The sequence below is a fragment of the Megascapheus bottae genome, chromosome 2 (assembly GCF_031878675.1).
Source record: "Megascapheus bottae isolate mThoBot1 chromosome 2, mThoBot2.hap1, whole genome shotgun sequence".
NCBI lineage: Eukaryota > Metazoa > Chordata > Mammalia > Rodentia > Geomyidae > Megascapheus > Megascapheus bottae.
The window spans coordinates 27,242,260-27,268,340 of NC_143510.1; the positions used below are offsets into that span (position 1 = coordinate 27,242,260).

The 26,081-nt window shown below is 44.7% G+C and overlaps 1 protein-coding gene across 3 annotated transcripts in view; it reads left to right on the forward strand.

Annotated features, from left to right (window-relative positions):
• The window catches only part of Flnb (filamin B), a 145,882-nt gene that overhangs the window by 68,650 nt on the left and 51,151 nt on the right, over window positions 1-26,081 (forward strand). For all 3 annotated transcript variants that reach the window (XM_090322884.1, XM_090322892.1, XM_090322899.1), the window contains exons 5-18: window positions 6,321-6,439; window positions 7,232-7,309; window positions 8,918-9,080; window positions 9,175-9,372; window positions 12,452-12,589; window positions 14,497-14,623; window positions 16,034-16,170; window positions 17,459-17,652; window positions 18,534-18,647; window positions 20,727-20,870; window positions 21,097-21,220; window positions 21,543-21,703; window positions 22,993-23,083; window positions 23,352-23,521. In XM_090322884.1, the coding sequence (XP_090179010.1) occupies window positions 6,321-6,439; window positions 7,232-7,309; window positions 8,918-9,080; window positions 9,175-9,372; window positions 12,452-12,589; window positions 14,497-14,623; window positions 16,034-16,170; window positions 17,459-17,652; window positions 18,534-18,647; window positions 20,727-20,870; window positions 21,097-21,220; window positions 21,543-21,703; window positions 22,993-23,083; window positions 23,352-23,521 (1,958 nt within the window). The remainder of the gene's footprint in view (window positions 1-6,320; window positions 6,440-7,231; window positions 7,310-8,917; window positions 9,081-9,174; window positions 9,373-12,451; window positions 12,590-14,496; window positions 14,624-16,033; window positions 16,171-17,458; window positions 17,653-18,533; window positions 18,648-20,726; window positions 20,871-21,096; window positions 21,221-21,542; window positions 21,704-22,992; window positions 23,084-23,351; window positions 23,522-26,081) is intronic.

Here is a 26,081-nt window from a genome sequence, read left to right on the forward strand (position 1 = left end):
GACTTACATTTAACTTTTTTTCTCCTTTAAAGTAGGAAAACAAGCCAGGTGCTGTTGGCTCATGCCTGTAATCCTAGCTACTCAGGAGGATCATGGTTCAAAGCCAGCCTGGGCATAAACTCTTACCTTCAATTAACCACTAGAAAATGGGAAGTGTCCTTGTGGCTCAAGGGGTAGGGTGGTAGCCTTGAGCTGAAGAGCTCAGGGACAGTGCCCAGTCCCAGAGTTCAAGCCTCTTAACCCCCCCCCCCCACCCCCGACAAAAAAAAAAAAAAGAAAAAGAAGAAAGAAAAAATGTAGGAAAACAAAACACTCATTTTAGGTGACAGGGCTATGCCGTATGGCCACTACGAGACATCATCCTTCACCAATAGTGAGATAGAGCAAGGCAGTTTTCCTTTCTCTCCCATATAGATACATTTCTTTGTTCCTACCACTCCAATGCAGGAATGAAGAATATTCTCTATTTTCTAACAGATTTGAAGTTTGTTTTATTTTCACATCTGGATATTGAATAAATCCCTGTGGCCTGTCAGTTTGCACTTGGAGATCCATTCATAATGCCCCAACTTGCCTGGTCTGAGTGAGGGGAAGGGGAGAGGGAGGAGTGAAGTCTTTGTGGTGGGCTTCCTTGTGGGGTTAGGTTGGTTGAAAGCATCCATGCATGACCTAAGTAGAAACCATTTTGAAAATTTATGTTCTGTATGAAGCATTTACTGCCTGGCTAACCTTCCTCCCCTTCAGTGTGTGTGAATAATGAAAGGGAGCCGCTGTCTCCCCATGGCTGGCAAAACTGAGCCCTACAATTTACAGTGTGGGGATGTGGTTCAGTCTCCCAACCAAACACGGTTAGCCAGGGACACAGGCCCAGCCCAGCCTTTGACAAGCTGTAGAGTAAGTTGTTTTTGAGTTGTAGGTATGGGTGTTTGTCAGAATTGTAGCACATAATTTAAATCTATTTGTTAAATGGCCTAAAGCACAAGAGAAAAAATAGAAGGCAAAGTCCACTTTACAGTTGCCAGGCCCCCCTTTTTTTTTCCTTTCAAAGGTGGAGGCATGTCTCTTTAGCCTTTTTCCTATGCTGAAATGATTTCAAATTGTGTGTTTTCTCCACCTGGCATTTCTTCCTTAATGGTGTGGAATATTTATACTAACACGTAAATCACTGTCTTTGACAGTGAAGAAGATAGGGAAAGAGATGGAGCAACATTTAAAAAAAAATAATGAAACAGTGAAACAGGAGACTGAGGAATCTATGTGAGCCTTATTTGAATCCTGTTCCAAGCTAAGTTTTAGAAAAACATATATCTATATCTATAGCTCTGTCTGTCTGTCTGTCTGTCTGTCTGTAAACTTGAGCCCTGGCTAAAGATATTAAGACATCACTGTCATTTTTTTTAATGTGATCATTTGTATTGAAGGATATCTTTTAAAGACAGTGAATTATAGGTGGCGTATGTGAGGTTTAAGGACAGTGAATTATAGATGATGTATGTGAGGTCTGGGGTTTGTCTGAATGACTGGGGAGGTGGGGTGTGGCCAGTGTGCTGGTGAGAACAGTGGTTGTGTAAGTCGGTAGCAGACGACAGGTACGTAGGGGTGGTGCCTGGAATCCTAGCTACCCAGGAGGCTGAGATATCTGTTGTGTTTTGAAGTCAGCCTGAGCAGTAATGTTTCCTGAGACTTTCTTCCAATTAACCAGAAGTGCTAGCCTTGAGCACAAAAGGACAAGTTCAGTGTCTAGGCTCTGAGTTTAAGACCCAGGACTGGCACCCCTCCCCCCCCCAAAAAAAAGCAGCTAAGTGCTAGTGGCTCATAATTGTAATCCTAGCTACTCAGGAGTCTGAGATCTGAGGATCATAGTTCAAAACCAGCCTGGGCAGGAATGTCTGTGAAACTCATATCCCCAGTTAACCATCAGAAAACTGGAAATGGAACTACGGCTCAAAATGGCACAGTGCTAGACTTGAACAAAAGAGCTCAGGAACAGAGCTTGGGCCCAAAATTCAAGCCCCATGACTAACCAAAAAAAAGCTCAGCTCAAGAACCTGAGTTCAAGCCTCATTATCAACACACACTCACACACACACTTAAACACATTCATGGATTCTTAGATAAAATTCAAATACAGTGAAGATCATACAAACTTAAAAGCAATAAGAAAGATTTGATAACACACCCAATGTCCAGCACAATAGGTTTCTATTCAAACCATGCAGACCAGAGGACAATAAATAGGACAATAGTTTTTCAGGTGTTGAAAGAAAAGCATTGCACCCTAGAATCCTGTATCCCAGGAAAATACCCTCGAGGAAAGAAGAGGAAATCTATATTTTCAGATGAAGGAAAACAGGAAGTATTTGTCCCTTGTCATTCTATCCTAAAAGGCCTGAGTGTATGTTGGATTGTATCTCTAATCCCAGCTATTCAGGAATCAAAGCCAGCCAGAGCAAAAAGTTTGGGACAAGCTATCTCAGTCAGTACACTGGTGGTTCCTAACTCTCTGCCCAGCTATGCAGAAAGGTATTGGGGGAAGGGGAGGATTGTAGTATAAGACTGGCCTGGGTGAGAATGTGAGGCCATTCTTGAGAAAATACTGAAAGTTTACTTCACATTCTCCCTTAAAAAAAAGGCTGGGCACATGGCCTTAGATAGTGGAGTACCTGCCTAGCAAGCAGAGGCCAGAGTTCAAGTCCCAATGCTGCTCTTTTCTTCCTTTTTTTTTTTTTTTTGGGTGGGTCATGGGGCTAAAACTGGGTGTTGTCCCTGAGCTATTCAGCTCAAGGCTACCTCCCTACCCTTGAGCCAACCCCCACTTTGTTTTCTAGAGATAAGAATCTCAGGTCCTTTTGTGACCGGGCTGGCTTTGAGCCTTGATCCTCAAATCTCAGCCTCCTGAGTAGCTAGGATTACCAGCGTGAGCCGTGGGGCCCAGCTTTGCTCTTTACTTCTTTGTGTCCTCATGCTCCACAAATGGCCTTTTAACAAAAATTCTTGGAACAGATAGAAAACAAAAGGGATCTTGGGATAACAGTAAGATAGGTAAACAAAATAATGGCTGACTACAGTAACTTTCCTCAAAGATCACAAATTTCCACATCTAATCAGCATGAAGTAGATAACTTGAATAATACTATAACCACTCAGGAGGTTTAATTTGTTAAAACTTTAAAGCTCTTGAACCAGAAACCTAAGCTCAAATATTTCCACTGGAGGATTCTGCCAAACATTTAGAGAAGAATTAAAACCAATTTTATAGAAAGTATGAAGAAAGAATAAGAAATTCATAACAGGCCGGGAGTTTGGCCTAGTGGTTAAAGTGCTTGCCTAGCATGCATGAAGACCCAGGTTCGATTCCTCGGTACCACATACTTAGAAAAAGCTGGAAGTGGTGCTAAGGCTCAAGTGGTAGAGCTCTAGCCTTGAGAAAGTCCAAGGATAGTGCTCAGGCCCTGAGCTTAAGCCCAAGACTGGCAAAAAAAAAAAAAAAAAAAAAAAAAAGAAATTCATAACAAAACCAAAGATCAGAGCAAAAGAGGGCAGAGCAGGGTTTCTAAGTATACAAATGTAATATCCAGGAAGACAATGTAAAGTCCAGGAGCATTTAATTAGTAATATGTAGCGTGAATTATATATCATAGCCCATCAATGTCTGCTGGGTCACTATTAGAAAATCTTCCAGAAGAATCTGCCAACTTACAATCATAGGCTAATAAAGGAAAATTATATGATTCTATCAGTTGATGCTAAAAAAGCAACTGACACTTCAGCAGCCATGTGTGATAAGGCTAATCAAAGAGGAATGGAGAGGCACTTCCTCGATTTAGTATAGAGTTGCTGCCACAACAAAAACCCCACAGCTGATGTGGTCGTTATCAGGAAAATGTAAGCAGACATGGCTGCTCTTGCTTCTCCTGTCCAGCATAATGCTGGGAGCTTTTAACAGCGAATCTTTTAGATTTGATGCCAGAAGCACAGTCTGCAAAAACAGCAACTGATAGGATAGATCATCAGACTAAAAATTTTAAAGTCTTAAAATTTACAGTCTCACCAAGGTGCCTAAAATCCTAGCTACTCAGGAGGCTGAGATCTGTGGCTTAAGCCAGTCCAGGCAGAAAAGTCTGTGAGACTCTTATCTCCAGTCACATCACAGAAATGCCAAATGTGGTGCTGTGGTTCAAGTGATTGAGTACTAGACTTGAGCAAAAGGAGTTCAGGGACAATGCCCACACCCTGAATTCAAGCCCCCAGATCAGCAAAAATAAATCAATTACAGTTTCAGAGTTTGAGCTTGGCACAAGGGATTGTCTTTGTGTGCTGTTGAGCACTTTCTTCCGTGGTGGGGAGCACTCTGGGTCACTTTTTCTGCTCTGCAGTCAGGCTCCGTGCCCCTGCCCTACCTGCTGGATGTGTGGGCCTCATGTCAAATACAGCACAAGCCATGATAAGATAAAAGGGTACTGTCCCTGAATAGCTAGGATTACAGGCAAGAACCACCAGCATTGGGCCAGGACTATTTCTTTAAAACAAAACAAAAACCAAAACATGCATCTTCCATGTGACCAAGCATGTATACTACTTGGCATTTATCCCAGAAACATGAAATCTAATTATATGGGAAAAAACACTTGTTTTTTTTTATTCTCTCAGTCACAACTAAAGAAAAGCAATTTCTTCCTCTACTGTCCTCAGTACTTTTCTCCTTGTGCCAGGCGCTAGGCTTTCCCCTACACTGACTAGTTCTCTGATTCATTATGAGCAGGAACTGGGGATCGAACTCTGCACCTCCTATTTGCTAGGCAGATGCTCTACACTTGGGCCATCACCCATTTTTATTTTTCACAGAGTTTTGCATTTTTATTCATGCTGGCTTTGAACTATTTTCTACCTCTGCCTTCCGAGTAGCTGGGATGGCATGTATGAGGCCTGGCTTTCTAGTGACCAGCCCCAGAGCTTTCTGGTGACCAGCCCCAGAGCTTTCTGGAGCAGCCTCAAGCCTTGTCTCTCAGAACAAAACATGCTGCCACTCAGGAAATCTAGGAGTTAAGCAGTCTGTGTCAGGACCTGGGTCATCCCTCAAATCTTTCCCACTGAGAAACTTGCAAACGTTTTAGGGGCTGTTTGTAGAAATCGGCAGCAGATGGGATGGTTTTCAAGAATTATTATCTCATACTTATATTCTCACAAAACGTGTTTGTGAATTATAAGCCATTGAAGCCCCGAAAACAACCCAGATGTCCTTTAGTGGGAGAATGATTAAACAATTCCACCCCATGGAATATTACTCAGTGTTAAAGAAGTAGCAGTTATTGGAATATGCAGGAGTCTGGATGAATCTACAGAGAACTCTTGGTGGAAAAGGCTGTTCTCATAAGGTTGAAATGTGTCTGATTTCATGCATGTAACATTCTTGAGATGGCAAAATTGTAGAATGGAGAACGGAGATTAGTGGTTGTCAAGATAAGTGTTGGGTGGGGTGGGAGGGAGTTGAGTGAGGCTCTAAAAGGGCAACCTGAAGGAGTTGTGTGGAGATGGAATATTCTGTAGCATAACTAAGCCCATATCCAGCACCCCAGCTGAGTGTAATCTGTATGTAATACTCACTACCCATGCTACTATTGGAGCAACTGAGTAAAGGGCATTATTACACCAACATGTGACTCAGAGGTAGATTTGTCCAGTGATCTTACAATGTAACAGTCTAATAGAAGAAATGATCATTGAATGCAGTTTTTAAAATGAGAAAGCCATGCAGAAGGGTGTTTAATGACAGTGCACTCTCTTTTTCCCCTGTCTCCTGCCTACACGCAGGCCATCCCTGCTTGCTAATTGCCAGCTATGTTTCTCACCATTATCTGCACTTCTCTGAATAGTTCAGAACTGACATTGCTTAAATGACACAAATCTGAGTGCCAGTGGCTCACACCTGTAATCAATCCTGGCTTCTCAGGAGGCTGAAATCTGAGGATGGTTGTTTGAAGCTAGCCTGGGCATGAGCCTCTTTATATCCAATTAACTCCCTTCCCTCAAAACAACAACAACAAAGCCAGAAATGGAGGCTGTGGTTCAAGGGATAGAGTGCTAGTCTTGAGCACAAAAGAGACAGCTTCCAGGCCCTGGTACATACACCAAACATATATATACATATATATGTAGCAAAATTAAACCTTTGGACCTGTTTGATTACCTTACTTGGTAGTTTGTGCTTGCATTTCACAAGAGGGCCATTTTGTATCCCTTGGTTCCCTGAGAGACACGGTGGGGGGTGGTTCTTGCCAGGGCTGGAGTTTGTGACTGTGTGATGTGTGAACTCATGACAGGGATTGAGCCCACTGGAAACATGGTAAAGCAGCCGGCCAAGTTCACCGTGGACACCATCAGCGCTGGACAGGGAGACGTGATGGTGTTCATTGAAGACCCTGAAGGGAATAAAGAAGAGGTATGTGAAAAGTGCTGCCATCCTCTCCAGCATCTCCAAAGACTGTGCCTCTATTTCCCCCATTATATCTCAGCCAAATTATTATTTACCAAAAAGGATATCCAGCACCACAATTTTTCTTTTCTTTTTTTTTTTTTGCCCGTCTTGGAGCTTGAACTTAGCCTGAGCACTATCCTTGGGCTACAACTTGAGACAGCACCACTTTTGGCTTTTTCTATATATATATATGTGGCACCAAGGAATAGAACTCAGGTCTTCATGCATGCTAGGCGAGCACTCTACCACTAGGCCCAACTCCTGGCCCCTAAGCACCACAATGTTTAATAATAAAATATTTTTTGGGATTGAGCAAAGGTCTTATTAGTTGACATGTGATTGCCCTACTCTTCTTACAGTGATTACTGGTCCCATCTTCTGGGTCTTTGCTCCTGCAATTCTCTCTGTTCACCTATTTTTCACAAGGCCATGTAAGCAAACTCTGGAATACTACATTTCCTGATAATTTGTTTTCCCTTCTGGGGCAGGGCTTATGCTCAACTTCCTTATTATTTTTCTGAGAGCCAGGTATTCCATAGGCTTTTTTTTGGCCAGTTGTGGGCCTTGAACTCAGGGCGAGTCCTGGCGTGGCTGTGTGGTTGTGTGGCTACCACTTGCTGGCATCCTCTGAGAGAGTGCGGGACAGGAAGTGGCCAGACCACTAGGGTTCTGACCTGGCAATGGGTTGCAGGACCCTGGTTGACACCTGCTGTTCACTGACACTTGGCACCTATTGTTTCTCATCCTTTCTCCTAGGCACAGGTGACCCCCGACAGTGACAAGAACAAGACATACTCCGTTGAGTATCTGCCCAAGGTGACAGGGCTCCACAAGGTAAGATGAGGGAGCCTAGACATGTCTTGGATATTCTTGAGACTTGTTTAGAGAAACATAGAAGAAGAAAGAGATCTTGGGAAGAATGAAATTTAAAAAAAAAACAAAAAAAACTTCTGATGCTTAGTGAGAAGGTTTGGTATCCTGGTAAATCAGGTTCTAGACATAAGCTAACCCATACTCGTTTTTAAATTCCACTGGGAACTTATTTGTAATGTGTCATTCAATTTTTTTTTTTTTAAGCCAGCTCTGGGCCTTGAACTCAGGGCTTGAGTACTGTCTTTGTGTTTCCTTCTCAGGAGTAGAGTTCTACCTCTTGAGCCACAGCACCACTTCTGGCTTCTTTCCATGTATGTGGAATTGAACCCAGGTCTTCATGCATTCTGGGAAAGCACTCTACCACTAGGCCAAACTCTCAGCCTTCAATTTTTTTTTTTGATGCCAGTTCTGAGGCTTGAACTTGAACTTAGTGCTTGGACATTGTCTCTTACCCCCCCCCCCTTTTTTTTTTTAAAGCTTGGTATTCTTATTACTCGAATCACATCTCTGTTTCTAGCTTTTTGCTGGTTAATTGTAGTTAAGAGTATCGCAGACTTGCTTGCCTGGGTTGACTTTGAGCCACAATCCTTAGATCTTAGTTTCTTGAGTAGCTAAGTGTGAACCACTGGTGCCTTGCTCATTAGATATTTCTTTTGTGAGCACCTCGCATTACAACCACATGGCTGGAGTGTCTCTGGCTACCACAACTAAGCTGTGGCAGCTGTCTTCTTGCTTCCTTAAGTTTTGCCCTGTGAGGTGGCCTAGAGAGCCAGAAGCCTGGATCCTGAGCATAGAGGAGCCTGGCTGACACTAATGGAGGGAAACAGTTTCCATAGGGAGTTGTTCCCTAGGGAGGTGACAGTGGTCTAGGCTACTGGCCCATATCATGTGTTTGAGATGGTGTCCAGTGAGGTATGAAGAGTGCCTGGGCCTGCAGGAGAGGGTGGTTGGGCTGCCCCTCATGGGAAGGGTTTTGTCTAGCACAGAAAAGCCAGTTCCCCCATAACCTTGCATAACCAGTCAGACAGACTTTATTCACTACCTTGGGTTCTTATGAATTTACCGGCACTTTGGACTCAGCTGCTTCTTATATTCTTGTAGCAATGTGATAAATTCATTCCAGCCAATATGGGTTCACATGAGAAATTCCAGGGTGAGAGCCATGATTCAAGTGGTAGAAATCAGTGTGATTTGTCTCAACCCCATCTTGGTCCCTGGGGAAACACTTTAGGCTTGAAATCGTGGGTCAGTGCATTTTAATTTGGAAGGGCAATGGCCCCTTCCGTAGTCCTCTTAAAGGACCCCATGTCTGGAGGTTCAAGGACCAGTGGTTGTTCATTTTCTGCTAGAAAAACTCAGTGCGTTTGGCATAGGCAGTTTGTCTGCTCAAGGTCTGATGATGTCTCACACACAGTCATATGGCCATGTGACTTGATTCCAGGGTATCTGGTTGCAGCTCCCTGGACCATCCTGAGAGGGGTGGAAAAAAATATTGTCAAACATGGGACTTGGTAATGGTCTTGCTAGGCATGGAAAAGCAGTTACATCTCCCCTGTCTGTCACCTGCAGGTCATAGTGCTTTTTGCAGGACAGCACATCTCCAAGAGTCCATTTGAAGTGAATGTTGACAAGGCCCAGGGAGATGCCAGTAAAGTCACTGCAAAAGGCCCAGGCTTGGAAGTTGCAGGGAACATCGCCAATAAGCCCACCTACTTTGACATCTACACGGCTGGTAACATGTCTTCCTTCATGGCCTGAGATCCCTAGGAAGCTGAAGGTTTGTGAGAAGGGGATCTTGAGCTAACAGAACCCTTGTTCTTTCCTAGGAGCTGGTGTGGGTGACATTGCTGTCGAGGTGGAAGATCCCCAAGGCAAGAATACTGTGGAGGTGCTGATGGAAGACAAAGGCAACCAGGTGTATCGATGTGTGTACAAACCCATGCAGCCTGGCACCCACGTGATCAATGTCTCCTTTGCTGGGGACAACATTCCCAAGAGTCCCTTCACTGTGCAGGTTGGAGAAGGTGAGTGCTGGGGGGTAAAGTGGATCTATTTCAAGAATGGAGACTCACTGTGTAGTTGGGTGCTGGGGCTATGAACATGGCCCTATCCCTTCTTGCCACTGTCCCTGTAGGAAGAAGTGAACCACTTTATTCTTAAGATATTTGTAGGAATATTCTGCTATGTTTTGTCAGTGTTCCTCTGACAAAATTCTTGAGAGAACCAAATTAATAGAAGAAAAGGTGTATGTGTCTCATAGTTTCAGAGGTTTTAGACTATGGTCACAGTAGAGTATGGCTGACAGAGCTAATTGTATCATGGCAGCTGGGAAGCAAAGTAGCTCCCACAGGGCCCCCAGTGTCTTAACTTATTTCCAATAGGCTCCACCTTTCAAAGGTTCTGACATCTTCTAGAAAGAAATGGAGACATGGGCTTCTGAAGGGCATTTTAGATCGAATCTGTAGCAATAGTATAGCATTCCTAATTTGAACATTTAAAATAATCCTGCTTTCAGAATCCAAGAACTTGGGGGCATTTAATGTGATGTATTTAACTCATTTGATAGGTCAGAAGTTCCCCATACACACACAGAGAGTTGTCATCTGTGTCAAAAGCTGGTTTTACTGGTATTAGGCCCTTAGACTGCATCAGTCTCACAGTCTACATCCTGTGAAGGTTATGCCTGTTCACAGTGTGCAAGTGGGGACACAGAGCCTTGGACAGCATAAGGTTTCAGTGCTATGAAGTACCAGTAAGAGAGGAACTATAATCTCTGTTGACCATGCCCTTAACTATTCTGCCAAAGTCCCTTGGTTACAAGGAGTATGCACACACTCTTAATGCTACACTTGCCTTCTGACTTTGTTCCTGTCTGTTTGTTTATTTGTTTTCCAACTATGCTGCCTTTTCTAACCAGTACTTGCCTCTCCCTGTTCTGTCCACATCTGCATCTGCAGACCTGGCTTCCTCTTCCGAATCCTGCCTCTGGGCCAGCCTGGATCCCAAAGCTGTTGGCTTCCTAGTTACGAGCTAGGCCAGAGGCTCTTGCTTGGTAAGGGCTGGTGGGGAGGGGTGTTTTGCCAGTTCTTTGTGTTGTTTGTGAACGGCAGCCCAGCCTGTGCTGTTGGTGACTTCAGGAATTCTTTGCAGGTGCTTTTACAACTTGTATGGGCAGACCTGAAATCTACTCTCTAATTGTATTCAGACACATCTAAGTCTTTTCGAGGTGGCCAAGGATCTGACAGTTTCTCCAAATTGTGAAGCTCCACTGAGTGTTAATATGAATAGAGCAGCTACCCTTTTGATGTTGAGACTATGTTCAGCCTTTCCATGACTCTGTGTGTGTGTGTGTGTGTGTGTGTGTGTGTGTGTGTGTGTGTGTGTGTGTGTGTGTGTATGTAGGTGTGTAGGTGTAGGCACATTCAGATGCTCTGAGGAAGTCTTATCCTTTTATGAGTTATTTCTGCTGTGACCAACTTTTCTCCCTTTGACAAAGAAAAAATAAGCAAAAACTCCGAACATATCTATAGTAAGCAGAATTCTTGTATGTAAGCAAAGAAAGAATTTGGAATAGCTTTCCTAGTTTTACTAGTGCTTCTCAGCCTTCTCTTATTTATGAATGCCTTTTGCATTTCTGGAATATTTATCCCGTCTATCAGTCACTTAGACTATGCAGTATTTAATTAGCAGCCCTTTGCTCTTAATTTACTACTTTCTACTATAGTGATTTCATATTAAAGGAAACTTTAGCTCTGTGTCACAAAGCCATAAAGCGCCACCTTAAACTTCACCTAAAGTTACCTCTAACTCTAAGGGTGAAGTGGTTATTGCCACAAAGCCTGCAGAAAGCCTTGTAGGGAAGAGGAGCTGGATGAAGAGTTTCCTTTCTTTCCAGCAACAGAACCTCACCTTCCAGAGCCTGCAATTCCCCCATGGGTATAGAGAGCTGTCACATGTGCAGGATGACATTTGCACAGGAAAAGCCATCTCTTAGACAACTGGAAATTTTGCCCATTTATTTCCCATTTCCTATGAATAAGAAGGTTTCCCATGCTGGACAAAATTCCTGGGACATAAAGACACAAAGATATCTTTTCTTACCCTCTGAAGAGTAAATTTGTACACCTCTAAAAGCCATCTATCTAAGTTCTTCACTTTTATACTTAAAATTCGGTGTGTGTATATGAGTGTTGTGTATGTGTATGGGGGGGGAGAGGGTGTGTGGATACTGGTACTGGGGACTTTAACTCAAGGCCTGGGTGCTGCCTTTTACCTATTTGCTCAAGGCTAGCACTCCACCGCTTGAGCTACAGTTCCCCTTCCAGCTTGTTAGTAATTCATTGGAGATGAGATCATCATGGACTTTCTTGCCTGAGCTGGATCAGCCTCCTTAGTAGCTAGGATTACAGGTATGAGTTATCATACCTAAACGTTTTTGCCTGACAAAAACTTTATAGTTTTTAAGTGAGACACAGAAACTAATTCAGAAGCGGCATTTACTGCTGATGTCTGTCTTTGCAGCTTCCCAGATTCCAAGGATGTTGACGTAGCCAGTACCACAAGCCTGATCTACCTTGGTCCAGGGGTTCTGAATGGCTTCCTTTTTGAAGCCCTTATTGTTTTGCTTGGTTATTTACATGGATGACAGCAATGTTTAGACCGTTAGCAATGGCTGGGCCCCGGGCTTGGAACCCAGATAGCTATTTTCAAGCATTGCCTTTTCCAAGTAGACTTGAAACAGTCTGGTCTCGCCAATTACTGGACCCTTGAGTATGGCAATGGGGTTTGAATAGTATCTGGCAATTGGTCTTCCTCTCCCACACAAATGAAAGGATAAATGCCAGCACCAGGAACAGTGGGGATTTGCTTTGCTCTCCTAGTCTCATTGCCAAACTTTTGCCTCGCTCTTCTGCGGTGTGGCTGGACAAAGTCATGCTATATCCTTCTGTGCTAGCCTCTGTGTTTCCCCGTGCTGGACCCCTGGACTCTGCATCCTCCCTGTAAAGCAAACATTCTCCTGGCTGGTGGCTCTAAGTTACCTTGGCTTTCTTGTCACTGGGTAAAGAATGAACAGCTGAACTGATGTTTAAACTCTGTTTGTAGCTTGCAGTCCAAATGCCTGCAGGGCCAGTGGCCGAGGCCTGCAGCCCAAAGGCGTTCGTATCCGGGAGACTGCAGATTTCAAGGTGGATACCAAAGCTGCTGGAAGTGGGGAGATCGGTGTCACAGTGAAGGGTCCTAGTAAGTGATCCTTTCGTTACCCACTTTGTGTGATTGCAGCCCACTTTTAAGCCATGACACAGATTTCACCCCATGATAAATCATGATTCATTTATCCCAGAAAGCTGTGAGTAAGAGCTGACATTGTCTGGGTTTCCCCTGGGATGGGAACAATGATTGATTAGTAATGCCTGTCTTAGTTGTGGGTGAGAATAATGGTGGCTTGATACTCTTTCATTATATGAAGTCCTCTGGGAGTAGAAGAGTTGTGATGTAAAGGAATTGGGTAAAATGCTGCTATTAGAAGTGGCCCCCAAACTGAAGTGTCCAGTTGTTTTGTTTTGTTTTGAGGAGATACAGGCTCAGAGAAGATTCTTGGCCAAAGTCAAATAGCCTGCAGGCTTCTGAGCTGCAGTTCATTCTATGATCAGCTTGTAGAAGTGTTAGACTCCCTAAGATTAAGTTTACTCTATACGTAAATGTCATTCATGGGGAGTGGAGCTGACATCCAGCAGCTCGCTCCTTCCTTCCTTCCTTCCTTCCTTCCTTCCTTCCTTCCTTCCTTCCTTCCTTCCTTCCTTCCTCCCTCCCTCCCTCCCTCCCTCCCTCCCTCCCTCCCTCCCTCTCTCTCTCCTCCCTCCCTCCCTCCCTCCCTCCCTCCCTCCCTCCCTCCTTCCTTCCTTCCTTCCTTCCTTCCTTCCTTCCTTCCTTCCTTCCTTCCTTCCTTCTGATGTGGGAGTGCTGGGGTTTGAACTCAGGGATTTCTACTCCTGCTTAGTTTTGGTTTCTTTTGTTTCTATTCAAGACTGATGCTCTACCACTTAGGCCACACACACAGCTCTACTTCCAGCTTTTTGGAGATAAGAGTCTTACAGACTTTATTGCCCAGGCCGACTATGAACCTCTATTGCCAGATCTCGGCTTCCTGAGTAGAGTTACAGGCAGGAGCCATTGGCTTCTGGCTTCAGCCCATCCTTGTTCCCATATTGTTATGGTGACAGTGAATATGGGTCAGGCATTTCTCCTATTCTCAAATTTTCCTCTAGAGCAGAGAAGCCACTCAGCCCAGCATTGCTAGTTTGCAGGTGTAGCAGCTCTTGGTGGTTCTACTTCCATGGTTTGCAGAATGCAAACCAGCTCTTGGCTTCTCCAGCTCTCACCTTCTGTGTTGCCATCAGTCATGGGTGGGGTGGTTCTCAGCTCTGGAAAACTGTTATTTGGTCTCAGAGCAGCAGGCCCAGAGGGAAGCCACGGTTCTAGACTGCCCAGACCTGGAGCCAAGTCTCTTTAGGGCTGCCCTTGTGCCCGGCTTGTTGCAACAAGAGCCAAGGAGGCATTTTTTCCTGACCTTGGAGACTTGCTTGACTCAACAGCGTTCCTGGCCAAACCTCAGGGCTTGACATAAAACAAGTTCCTGCCTGATGGCTGGGTCTGAAGCTTGCGGTACAGCCACTAAAACCCACCCTCTCATCGATAGCACACAGAGCTTTCTTGCCTTACTTAGCAGAAAGATATGCCAGACACACGTGCCAAATTCTCAAATTCTTCCTCCCCCTTCTCCCTCCTGAATTTTGGGGCCTGAGAATGATGGGCTACAATTGTTGGGAAATAGTGAGATGTGATTAGATTTATCTTTAAGTAGATCTATCCAGCTGCTTCAAGATTTCCCATGGCCAAGGCTGTCACTTAAAAGCCAGTTAGCTGGGAAACCTCCATTTCTCATGCTTTGAAGCACCTCTAGGTCTGCCTCTTAGCTTTGAAATCCTCTCATCTCACTGGCTTTGGGCAGACCCAATAGTCTGAGGTAACCTCTGTTAGTTTTCCTGTGTGCCTTTATGTTGTGGGCCTTGTTACCTTTTTGCTGTTGCTTTCCAGGGTTTTGTGTACCTTGGATTTTGGTAGACACATTGTTTATTTCCTTCTCACAGAGGGCCTGGAGGAGCTGGTGAAACAGAAAGGCTTTCTGGATGGGACCTATGCATTTGAGTATTACCCTAGTAGCCCAGGCAAATACAGCATTGCAGTCACATGGGGGGGACACCACATTCCCAAGAGGTGAGTACAAATGGGGCTTCTTTGGAGGTAGGGCCTCACTGGCTGCTGGAAAGAGAGAGATCTGCTTTTTTGAAAGCTTTGCTGCCTCTTCTCCCCCACCATTTCCCCCTCCCTTCCCACTCTCCTTCCCCTCCCCCTTCCCTTCCTTTTCCTCCTCCTCCTCCTTTTTCTTCTTAGCATATACATATTTGACCTGTTCTCTAAAGTGGCAGTAAGTTGCTGTGGTTTCAGCTGCCTTCCTTTAAATCAAACACTGGTGGTTTGGGCCTGGTAGGAGGCAAGAGCAGCCAGAAGCAGCTAATAGAGAGCAAATGGATTATGTGTCTGTCCACCCTTCTATAATAAACTCAAGTTCTCTTTCTCAGTGAATGCCTCTGTTCATAAAATGTGCCAATCTGCTGTGTTTTACATTAAGCCCATATATGTGAGCCCTGTCAGGGACCAAGGGACACTACTGGGAGCTTTGCTTGTGGCCTCACAGGTGGTTCCTCTCTGCATTCATGTGTTTTCTAGCCTCTTAGGCAACTTTAAACTCTAAATGCATTTATAAATACATGTTTTCCCTGAGAAGCAGTTGAGCATTGTAGTTGTTCCTGCCTTATCTATGAAGGATCCACCACTGGATATCAAAACTATAGATAGTTCTAGATGCTCTATATGCAGTTTTTTTTCCTAGACTTGCATACCTATGAAAAAGTTTAATTGATAAAATAGATGCAGTAACAACTTCACAGCAAAAAGTGCTCTAATAAAAGGTAGATGAATGTAGTCCCTCTGAAGGTATCTCTATCATACTCTTCTTACCTTTAGAAATGAGACATGCTCTGGTTGGCCTGTGTGGTGGGGTGAGGTGAGAACTGCAGTGCAGTCATCGTGATAGCTTTCTGGACTGTCCTGATTTTCTGTTGATGCATATTTTGTGTCATATTTGACTTCATGTCACTGAAACTTTAGGAAGCAAAACTGAGCACAAAGGGTTACTATATAAGGTTCTCAGTATCCAAACACACATACTTTAAATCTCCCATATCAAATTTAAAAGCACATTTCTTCACATAGGTAAGACCTATTCAAACTAGTTTTGAGGTTAGAGATAGATAGGCACAGAGATGTGTGGCTTTCTTTCCTCCAAGGCTTACTGTCCAGAGGGCTGTGTGGAATGAAAGTTCACTGACAAGGGGCTTGAGTACCTGCCCTGTGCCCTCTGCACCGGAGGCAGCCACATTGCATGATATTGTTGACATAACAATGGCTTCAGGGGTACTTGTGTAGAGGAAAGGCTTGCCTAGAGTGGGGGGATCCCTACTGCAAGACTCAGGCAGGTGGAAGGAGTGGATGTTAATGGTTTCTGGCTGTAGTTACCCCACTATTTCACTCTTATTTGAGACTTCTTCTGTTCCCTTCTTCTAGCCCCTTTGAAGTTCAAGTTGGCCCTGAAGCAGGCATGCAGAAAGTCCGTGCTTGGGGACCTGGTCTCCATGGTGGGATTGTTGGACGGTCAGCAGACTTCGTGGTGGAATCCATTGGCTCTGAAGTGGGGTCTCTAGGTGAGTGGAGGACTAGCAAGTCCTTGAGGGCTGTTAAATTGTAGCTCCCATTTGCCTCCTCTCATCTTGCCTTAGCCTCTGTCACTAGCAGCCATTAATCTACCAGTGAAGGCACATGCCTTTTGTTTTGCCTGAGCAGTACTTAGAACATAGTAGGCAGGCACTTAGCAGGGACTAAGACATTTAATGCTAGTTTCAAAGAATGAATGTGACAGAAATTTGTCATCTCCTAAATAAACATATTCTTAGAAGCATAGCTGAATATATTGTAGAGATACTTCTGATATATAGTCATTGTGACTTGAGTCCCTTCCCTTCTTTTCCCTCCTTTCCCCCTTCTTTTCCCTCCTTTCCCTCTCTTGCTTCCTCAAAATCAATGCTAGGTAGCTCATACATCCTGGAACTCATGGTCTCATGATGCTCCTATCGCATTGATAGCAGGCATGCACCACCAAACTTTATTAAGGGTCAGGTAAAAGATATTTTCAGAGACCATGTGGTCTCTGCCACCATTATGTAACTTTACTACTGTAAGTTGGAAATACCCATCAAAGAACAGGTGCACAAACTGAGTGGTCATATTCCAGTAGAACTTTATTTACAGAATTAGGCAGGTAGCCAAATTTGGCCTTTATGTCTTTTTACTAGAAATCTCCTAGGCCAAAGGTAGTGTTTAACCTTTGATTTATCCTTCCCCAGGGTTTTTTTTTTTCCCCCATGTATGTACAGGTACAAATGTTAATTTGTCACATGAACTGTAGGGGAAGTATTCATAGCTTTATGTATCCATTTTCTGAGACTTTGTGGAATTTTATTGTGTGACTGTGTGTATTCATTTGCACTCTAAGGTTTTGATATATGAAGAACATTGAGTATGTAGCCTCATTTCTTAAGACAAAAGGCCGGAAATGGCCAGGCTAGGTGGCTCATGCCTGTAATCCTACTGAGATCTGAGGAGACTCTTATCTCCAGTCAACCACTAGAAAACCAGAAGTGGTGCTGTGGCTCCATGAGTTGGGCAGGGGGGTAGGGAATAGCAGGGTTTGGATGTTGATTTAAGATTTTTGGCACATATTGCCAAACTGATGAGAGATTTGCTTATTTAGCCTATGGCTTTTATTAGATAATATAAAATCCCAAAGTATCTAGTGCTTCTGTTTCTCATGAACTCTTAGCAGATTTCAGTCTTGTGGCCAGTATTTGGTTCCTAGGAGGCTGAAGACACGAATTGGTAGTAATGTGGATACTTTCCACCATGTAACCACAGAGGCCCTTCTATTGTACCCAGGTTTTGCTATTGAAGGCCCATCCCAGGCAAAGATTGAATATAATGACCAGAATGATGGATCATGTGATGTCAAGTACTGGCCCAAGGAGCCAGGAGAATACGCTGTTCACATCATGTGTGACGACGAAGACATTAAGGACAGCCCATTTATGGCCTTCATCCTCCCTGCCTCAGGAGACCACAACCCAGACCTGGTGAGCAATCTGTCCTGTTTCTGTCTCCCTTGGCTGACTCCTAACACCCTCCACCCTCCTCATCCCCACACCCCCACACCTGAAGACACAGCTATGTGTTTTTTTTTGAAAGGAAACAGACTTGAATTTGAATCTCGCTAGTATTCTTAGCACTTTTATAGTGTTGGCTAAGTCATGCTCTTCTCTGCCTTTTGGCTTTTTCTGCTATTAAATAGGGAGGGGGAGCTTCTGGGATGATTTGAGGTCAAGTTCTTTAGTACAGTGCATGATCTATGTAGGGGCTCCAGAGTCACTATTTCCTTGCAGATTTCAGTTTTGCTCCTTTCTGGAGTATTAAAAATATTCCATACATAAAAATTGTTTTCCTCTAGACAGCAGGTGAATGCTGCAGCCACATTTGCTGATGTTGGCCCAGTTGGGCAGCTGTCCACAGCGGACATCCGTTGACCCTGGTAGTGGCTAGCAGTGACACTTCTTTGGCTACTGCTAATCATTTGCTTCCTGGGAACTGCAAACATTTGGAATGATGTCTGTGGTGAAGGTTCTATGTATTGAAACTGGGCATGCCTGAGCTCCTTGACCCAGTTACTAGAAATTCTATTAGTTCAGAATAAGGCAGGGAGCTTGGGTTGGTTCTGGCCAGGTTTTATAGCTTTCTCTTTCATGAGAGATTAGTGATACTGTTTATTTTTTAGTTATAGCCTGCCTTTGCATTTCATTTCCCATAACCTTCTTATTTAGATGTGCACCATAAAATTAAACAGGAGGCATTTTGTCATGCCTGTCCCTGCCTGTGCCTGCCTCCCTGCCTCATTGCTTGGTGCTCAGGCTTAGTGGGGCCTGTCTCAGACAGACAAATCATCATTGGCCTTTTGCTCCAGGTTCAAGCATATGGGCCAGGCTTGGAGAAGACTGGGTGCATTGTCAATAATCCAGCTGAGTTCACTGTGGATCCCAAGGATGCTGGAAAAGCTCCCTTAAAGATATTTGCTCAGGTAAGTTTCTGGGGACCACTTATGCATGTAACTGGCAAGACTGCAAATGTAATAACAGCTTGGTGCTCAGTGCATCTTTTTTTTGGGGGGGTGGGCAGTTTTGGGGCTTGAGCTCAGGGCCTGGGCACTATCCCTGAGCTTCTTTTGCTGAAGGTACCACACTCTACCACTTTAGCCACAGATCCACTTCTAGCCTTTCCTATTTATATGGAACTGAGAAATTAAACCCAAGGCTATGTGTATGCTAGGCAAGCATACTACCACTAAGCCACATTTCCAATCTTCAGGGCATTGTTTATGCATTTGGAATAATAATATTATTTCAGGGGTTATGTGAGTTTGTTGTTTGTTTGTTTGTTTGTTTTTTAAATGATCTTTGTAATTTATATACTTTGGAAAGAATGATGGTTCTTTCACATTACCCTGTCAGCTCTTTAATCTATCTGTTTTAATTCAAATTGGCCAAAGGACTTAGATGCAGGAATTGAAATTAAGAAGCATTGCCTAAAGTCAAGTGCTAGTGACCTATGCTTGTAATCCTAGATAATCAGGAGGCTGAGATCTGAGGATGCTTTTTAAAGCCAGCCCTAGCCAGAATGTCCATGAGATTCTTTTTTTCCCCCCCTTGTTTTGGCTAGTCTTGGGGCTTGAACTCAGGATTTGAGTGCTATCCTTGGGCTTTCTGAAAGCTAGAGCTTTTTCATTGAGCCACAGCACCACTTTTGGCTTTTTCTATGTTTGTGGTATTGAGGAATTGAACCCTGGTCTATGTGCATGCTAGGCAAACACTCTACCACTAGGCTATGCTCCCAGCCCCAACTCCTTGAGTTTTTATTTGTTTGTTTTGGGTTTGTGGGGTTTTTTTGGTTGTCAGTTGTGGGACTTGGACTCTGGGTGCTGTCGCTGAGCTCTTCAGCTCAAGGCTACTGCCCTACCCCTTGAGCCACAGTGCCACTTACAGTTTTTCAGTCTTTAATTGGAGGCAAGTCTCACAGACTTTAATGCCCAGGCTAGCTTTGAATCATGTTCCTCAGATCTCAGCCTCCTAAGTAGCTAGGATTACTAGGGTGAGCCACTATGTCTAGCCCATGAGATTCTTATCTGCAATTAATCACCAGAAAGCCAGTAGTGGAGCCCTGGCTCAGGTGACAGAACACTAGCATTGAGCAAAACACTCAGGGACAGCAGCCAAGTGCAGTGGCTCATACCTATAATCTTAGCTACTCAGGCTGAGATCTGAGGATCAAAGCCAGACCAGGCACTAAAGTCTGTGAGACTCTTATCTCCAGTTAACCACTAGAAAATCGGTAGTGGCTCTGTGGCTCAAGGGGTAGGGCAGTAGCCTTGAGCTAAAGAGTTAAAAGACAGCTCCCAGGTCCAGAGTTCAAGCCCCATGATTGACAACAACACATAAAAAAAAAACTCAGGGGGGGGCCGGGAGTTTGGCCTAGTGGTTAAAGTGCGTGCCTAGCATGCATGAAGACCCGGGTTCGATTCCTCGGTACCACATATAGAAAAAAAAAAAGCTGGAAGTGGTGCTGAGGCTCAAGTGGTAGAGCTCTAGCCTTGAGAAAGTCCAAGGACAGTGCTCAGGCCCTGAGCTCAAGCCCAGGACTGGTAAAACAAAACAAAACAAAACAAAAACTCAGGGATAGTACTAAGGCTAGGTCAAATTCAAGTCCTAGAACCAGTGTAAGCATGCACACACACATACACACACACACGCAGAAGAAACATTGAGTAAGCACTGCTTTTTCTGGTAGGGGGGATGAAAGGGGGAAGAAGTAGCTTAGTAGTTAAAAATAAATAAGTGTAGCCAGGTACAGTGCTTTGTGCCCATAGACCCAGTACTTGGGAGATTGATGTATGAGGATCAGTCAAGCCAGGAGCTTCAGGTTGACCTCGTCAATATAACAACGAACATATGATATTTTGTTACTTATTGTTGTATTGAGAGCAAATGATGTGTCATGATTGCTCCCTGCAGTTTTGCCTTGGCCACACTAGACAGCCATACTGGCTCTGTTTATAGGACACAGAGTGAGGCCATCTCTGTTCCTCATTCTGGCTCTTTTGCAGGATGGAGAAGGCCAGCCTATCGACATCCAGATGAAGAGCCGGATGGATGGCACCTATGCCTGCTCCTACATGCCAGTGAAACCCATCAAGCACACCATTGCTGTGGTCTGGGGTGGGGTGAACATCCCACACAGCCCCTACAGGGTAAGTTGTGAGAGTTGTGAAGCCAGTCCTGATTATAGGAAAAAGCCCAGCTCTGCTCCTGGCTTGAGCTCTGTGGCAGATATGCGGAATAAACCTATCTTCAGTGGGCACTGAAAGGTAGCATGGCCTGAAAGACAGAGTGTCATAGACCTGTCCAAAGGATTCAGTGTGTTTCTGGGTGGAAGGAGTGGGATGGATGCTCAGATTTTCTCCGTGTCTCTTCTAGGTGAACATTGGGCAAGGTAGTCATCCCCAGAAGGTCAAGGTGTTTGGGCCAGGTGTGGAGAGAAGTGGGCTGAAGGCAAATGAGCCCACTCACTTCACAGTGGACTGCACAGAGGCTGGGGAAGGTAAGAGCAGACTGCACCTTCTCCAGGGGTGATTGTTCCTTAGGGAAGGAAGTTCTTTCCATAAGGCCTGGAGGGCAATGAACATTCAGCGGAAAAATAGTCCATCTGCATAGGCAGTTATTCCCTAATGAACTCACGTGTTGGTGTTTTGGTAGGATCTTTGCAAAATATCTTCATTCCTTTTCCCAAATCATCTTCCCTTTCTTAGATTTCTTACTGGAAACTTCCCTGTTGCTCTTTGGGGTGTTAGTCCAAGCTGGAAGTGATTGCCTAGGACATGCTGTTTCTTGCTAACTGGTACTAATAAGTCAGTCTGTTCCAGGTGATGTCAGTGTTGGCATTAAGTGTGATGCTCGGGTGTTAAGTGACGATGAGGAAGACGTGGATTTTGACATTATTCACAATGCCAACGACACGTTTACAGTCAAATATGTGCCTCCTGCCGCTGGGCGATACACCATCAAAGTTCTCTTTGCCTCACAGGTGTGCATTGGGCCTGGGGTGGGGGCTGAGTGGAGTGGGCTGGACTTCTTTCCAACAACCTGGGTGTATATTTCCTAAGAACTCAGTTTGATCCTTCTCTCTCCCCTGTCTTACTCCCCTACCCCTGCTGCTTCCCCCCACCCCCAGTCCTGGGGCTTGAACTCAGGGCCTGAGCACTGTTCTTGGGCTTTCTTAAGGCTAGAACCCTACCATTTGAGCCACAGGTTTTTTTTTTTTCGATGTATGTGCTACCAAGGAATTGAACCCGGGTCTTTGCACATGCTAGACAAGCAGTCTACCACTAGGCCAAACTCCTGACTGCCTCCTGCTTTTTTGTGCCAGTCCTGGGAGGTCCTAGGTGCTGTCCCTGAGGGTTTTTTTTTGCTCTGTGCTAGTACTCTACCACATGAGCCTCAGCTCTACTTTAGGCCTTTTTGGAGATAAGAGTCTTACAGACTTTGCTGCCTGTGTTGCCTTTGAACTTTGATCCTCAGATCTCAGTTTCCTGAGTAGCTAAGATTACAGACATGAGCTATCAGCACCTGGCCCTGCTCAAATCCCTTTTATTTCTGATTCTTTTAAACCAAGAAGGGGAAAAAAATGGCCAGAAGTGAACAGAACAGTCTAGTGGTTAAAAGCAGGGTTCAGAAAAGAGCCTGAACTGTAAACTTTCATCAAGTTCTTGATTGAATTCAGCATTGACCTCTAAGACTCAATTCCTCAGCCCTCTGCCCTCATTTTTTTTTTAGGGAGAGGCTTTTTGAAGTATCAGGTATGTGATAGAGATGATAAAGTACATAGTGCCCGGAATCCAGATGATTAAAGTTAACTTGACATAAGCTAGGAATCTCAGGAGAACATTCCATGCCTAACGTTAATGGCCTTCAGTTTGACGTCATCCAGTCTCTCATGCCTTTATTCTGACAGTCTGCAGCATTCTTCTCTAAGAATTATGGTCAATTCTGTTTCTGATTACTTCCTTGTAGTCCCTACACCTAAGCTCCCAGCTCGTCGCTGCTAGGACATTTCCTTCCGCTGACTCCCCATACATTGTTTTGGGTCTGGCTTTATTATCCTGGGTAGTACTTTTCTCACATTCATGACCCAACAGTCTTTGGATTGTGAGTGAGTGGCCCATGTGTTGTCTGTTGGTGATCCTAGGCATATGCAGAATCACCTCCTCTTACCTGCTAAAGGAGGTATTGTGCTAAGTTTACCCCTCACTGTTTAGGCAGAACGCTAAAGCTCTGACAGTCACTTTTCCTTCTGAGACTGTGTCTTTGCTACAGGAAATCCCTGCCAGCCCTTTCAGAGTCAAAGTGGACCCTTGCCACGATGCCAGCAAAGTGAAGGCTGAAGGCCCTGGTCTCAGCAAAGCAGGTAAAGGGATGGGGAAAAGCTGTCCTGGGCTTTCTGGAGTCAAGGACATTGGGTGTGTTTGGTCTAGACCTGGAGGGATTCATCTCTACTCAGAACTCTGATGTAGCAGCCATATGCCTGGCTGAGTGTGGACTGCCCCAGTCCCTGGTTGCCTTTGTTAGGGGTGATGAGCAGGTTATGGTGGTGATGTTGGACCTGTAAGACTAGTTCTAAAAGTGAAAACTGTCTAGCTAACCCTGCCTCCCCACTTCATCATGTGTCCTTCCAGGTGTGGAAAATGGGAAACCCACCCACTTCACTGTCTACACCAAAGGTGCTGGGAAAGCCCCACTCAACGTGCAGTTCAGTAGCCCCATTCCTGGTGATGCAGTGAAGGACTTGGATGTCATTGATAATTATGACTACTCCCACACCGTTAAATATACACCCACCCAGCAGGTAGGATCCATCTTGTCCCCTGTGTATAAGTACATGGTGCCAGGACTCTAGAGGTGTGGGCAGTGCTTGTGGGGGTGGGCCACTATGGGAGATGACTTTCTAGACCGTTTGTTCTGTGGGCTGGAAATGTGGCTTAGTAATAATAGAGTACTTGCCTACCATACATGAAGCCCTGGATCTGATTCCTTAGTATCACATAAGTGGAAAAAACCGGAAGTGGTACTGTGGGTCAAGTGGTAAAGTGCTAGCCTTGAGCAAAAGAAGCTCAGGGACAGTGCTTGGGCCCTGAGTTCAAGCCCCAGGACTGTCCCCTCTCCCCCAAAAATAAGAACGGAAAAACAAAACAAACCCTTTTGTTCTGAGCTTTTCTGGAAACACTGACCCAAAGCCTGGTAAGTGCTAGGGGAATGCCTTTGGGAATTCCAAAAGAAACAGGAAACCAGTCTCATCTCTGTTTCAGGGTCAGGTTTTCTAGAGAGGTGTTAGACTCTTGATAATTAGGCCCTAATAAGTCCACCTTTCCATCAAATACATTTGTTTGAATATAGACACACATACCCCTTTGCCTGAGGCCTCTGCCTGTCATTAATTACAGAGCCCTGCCACACTTGCTTTTTTTTTTTTTCCCCCACCCTGACCCTTGCCTCCTTTTAGCCTACTTGTACACCTTTACAAGGTGTTTTACTGAGGTCCTTTCTCAAAGAGCCTGTTCAGCTTTTAGTCCCTAAGGGCTGGAGTGCTATTTGGGGGTCACAAATTGTTCCTTTTTATAGAGCCATAGGAATTCTTATGGGACTTTCTCTCTCAGCTGATTTATTTTGTTATAGTATGCCATAAGAGTCTTAAAAAATTACCCCGTCTAAACAAGTCCATGTCTCTGTGTTTAACTTTTAAAAATTTAGTATCTTTGTATTGTAGCAAAATCCAGAGAACATTTTCCAACTTGGGCATGCTGAATGAAGTACACACTTCAGTGACATTCAATCCATTTTCCTGTTGTGCAAACATGACCCCTATCCACCTCTCCACCGCTCTTTATATCTCACACAACTGAAATTTTCTGTACCCATTATGCTCTTTTAAGAGTTTGTTTTGCTTCATGTTCACACCTCTGAAGTCTGGACAGCAGACATCCTGGCAGGAAAGTCTGGATTTTAATACCCTTGCCTAGTGTGGTAAACTGTTGTTCTAAGTCTCTGAGATTCCTTCATTCTGGAAGAAGGAGTCCCCTGTGTGGGAAATGGTATTTGCAGGACCGGAAGTGCCTGCTGGCTGCAGAAACACTGCTTCAGCATCGCCGCACCCAGGCCCACTCAGGGTGGAGCCAGCAGGAGTGGAGTGGGAAAGGAACAAGGGATGCAGTGAGCATGGAGTAGCTCCGCCTGTTGCTTTGGGAAGCAGGCACTACACATTCTTTGGGATCAAATCTAAGAACTGCCCTGGCAGTGAAGATGTGTTTTAAACAGTAGTGTTTAAACAGTAGCGGGCTTAAACTCAAGGTCTCATGCACTCACTTGGTTTCTTTGTTTAAGGCTGGCACTCTACCACTTGAGCCACACCTCCACTTCTGAAAAAGGATTCCCCATTCTCTACCTCCCTCCTCCTCCCCCCTCTCTTTTGGCAGTACTGGAGTTTGAGCTCAGAGCCTTACATCTGTTAAGATATAAGCTCTCGGGCCGGGAGTTTGGCCTAGTGGTTAAAGTGGGTGCCTAGCATGCATGAAGACCCGGGTTCGATTCCTCGATACCACATACATAGAAAAAAGCCGGAAGTGGTGCTGAGGCTCAAGTGGTAGAGCTCTAGCCTTGAGAAAGTCCAAGGACAGTGCTCAGGCCCTGAGCTCAAGCCCAGGACTGGCAAAAAAAAAAAAAAAAGATATATAAGCTCTCTACTGCTTGAGCCACTTTTCCAGTCACTTCTTATTCTTAAAAATTCTAATGAAGGGGCCTTGAGCATAGCATAGTGGCAGATAAGCCTAGTGCTTGTCTAACTTGCCTGAAGCCCTGGGTTAGATTCCTTGTTACCACATACACAGAAAAAGCTGGAAGTGGTGCTGTGGCTCAAGTGGCAAAGTGCTAGCCTTGCGCAACAAGTGCCCAAGGACAGTGTCCAGGCCCTGAGTTCAAGCCCCAGGATTGGCAAAAGAAAAAAAAAATCTAATGGAAGGAACTATACACTGTTGACCCACAACTATAATCCTAGCTATTCAGGAGGCTAAGATCTGAGGATCAAGGTTTGAAACTAGTCTCAGCAAACAAATCCAAGGGATTCTTATCTCCAATTAATCAGCAAACCAGCCGAAGCAGAGATATGGCTCAAGTGGTATAACACCACCCTTGAACAACAACAAAAAAATCTAAGTAAGAGTGCCAGGCCCTAAGTTCAAACCAAGTACTGCAGGCACACACACAAATACACACAAATTCTAATAAGGTACTGAGCCTGGTTGTATGCGCCTATAACCTCAGCTATGTGGGAAGTAGAGGAAGAGTTATCTGGTTCATAGTCCTGGCCACTAGCAAAGCATAGCAACTTATTTCCCTACCGCTACTTCTGAGGG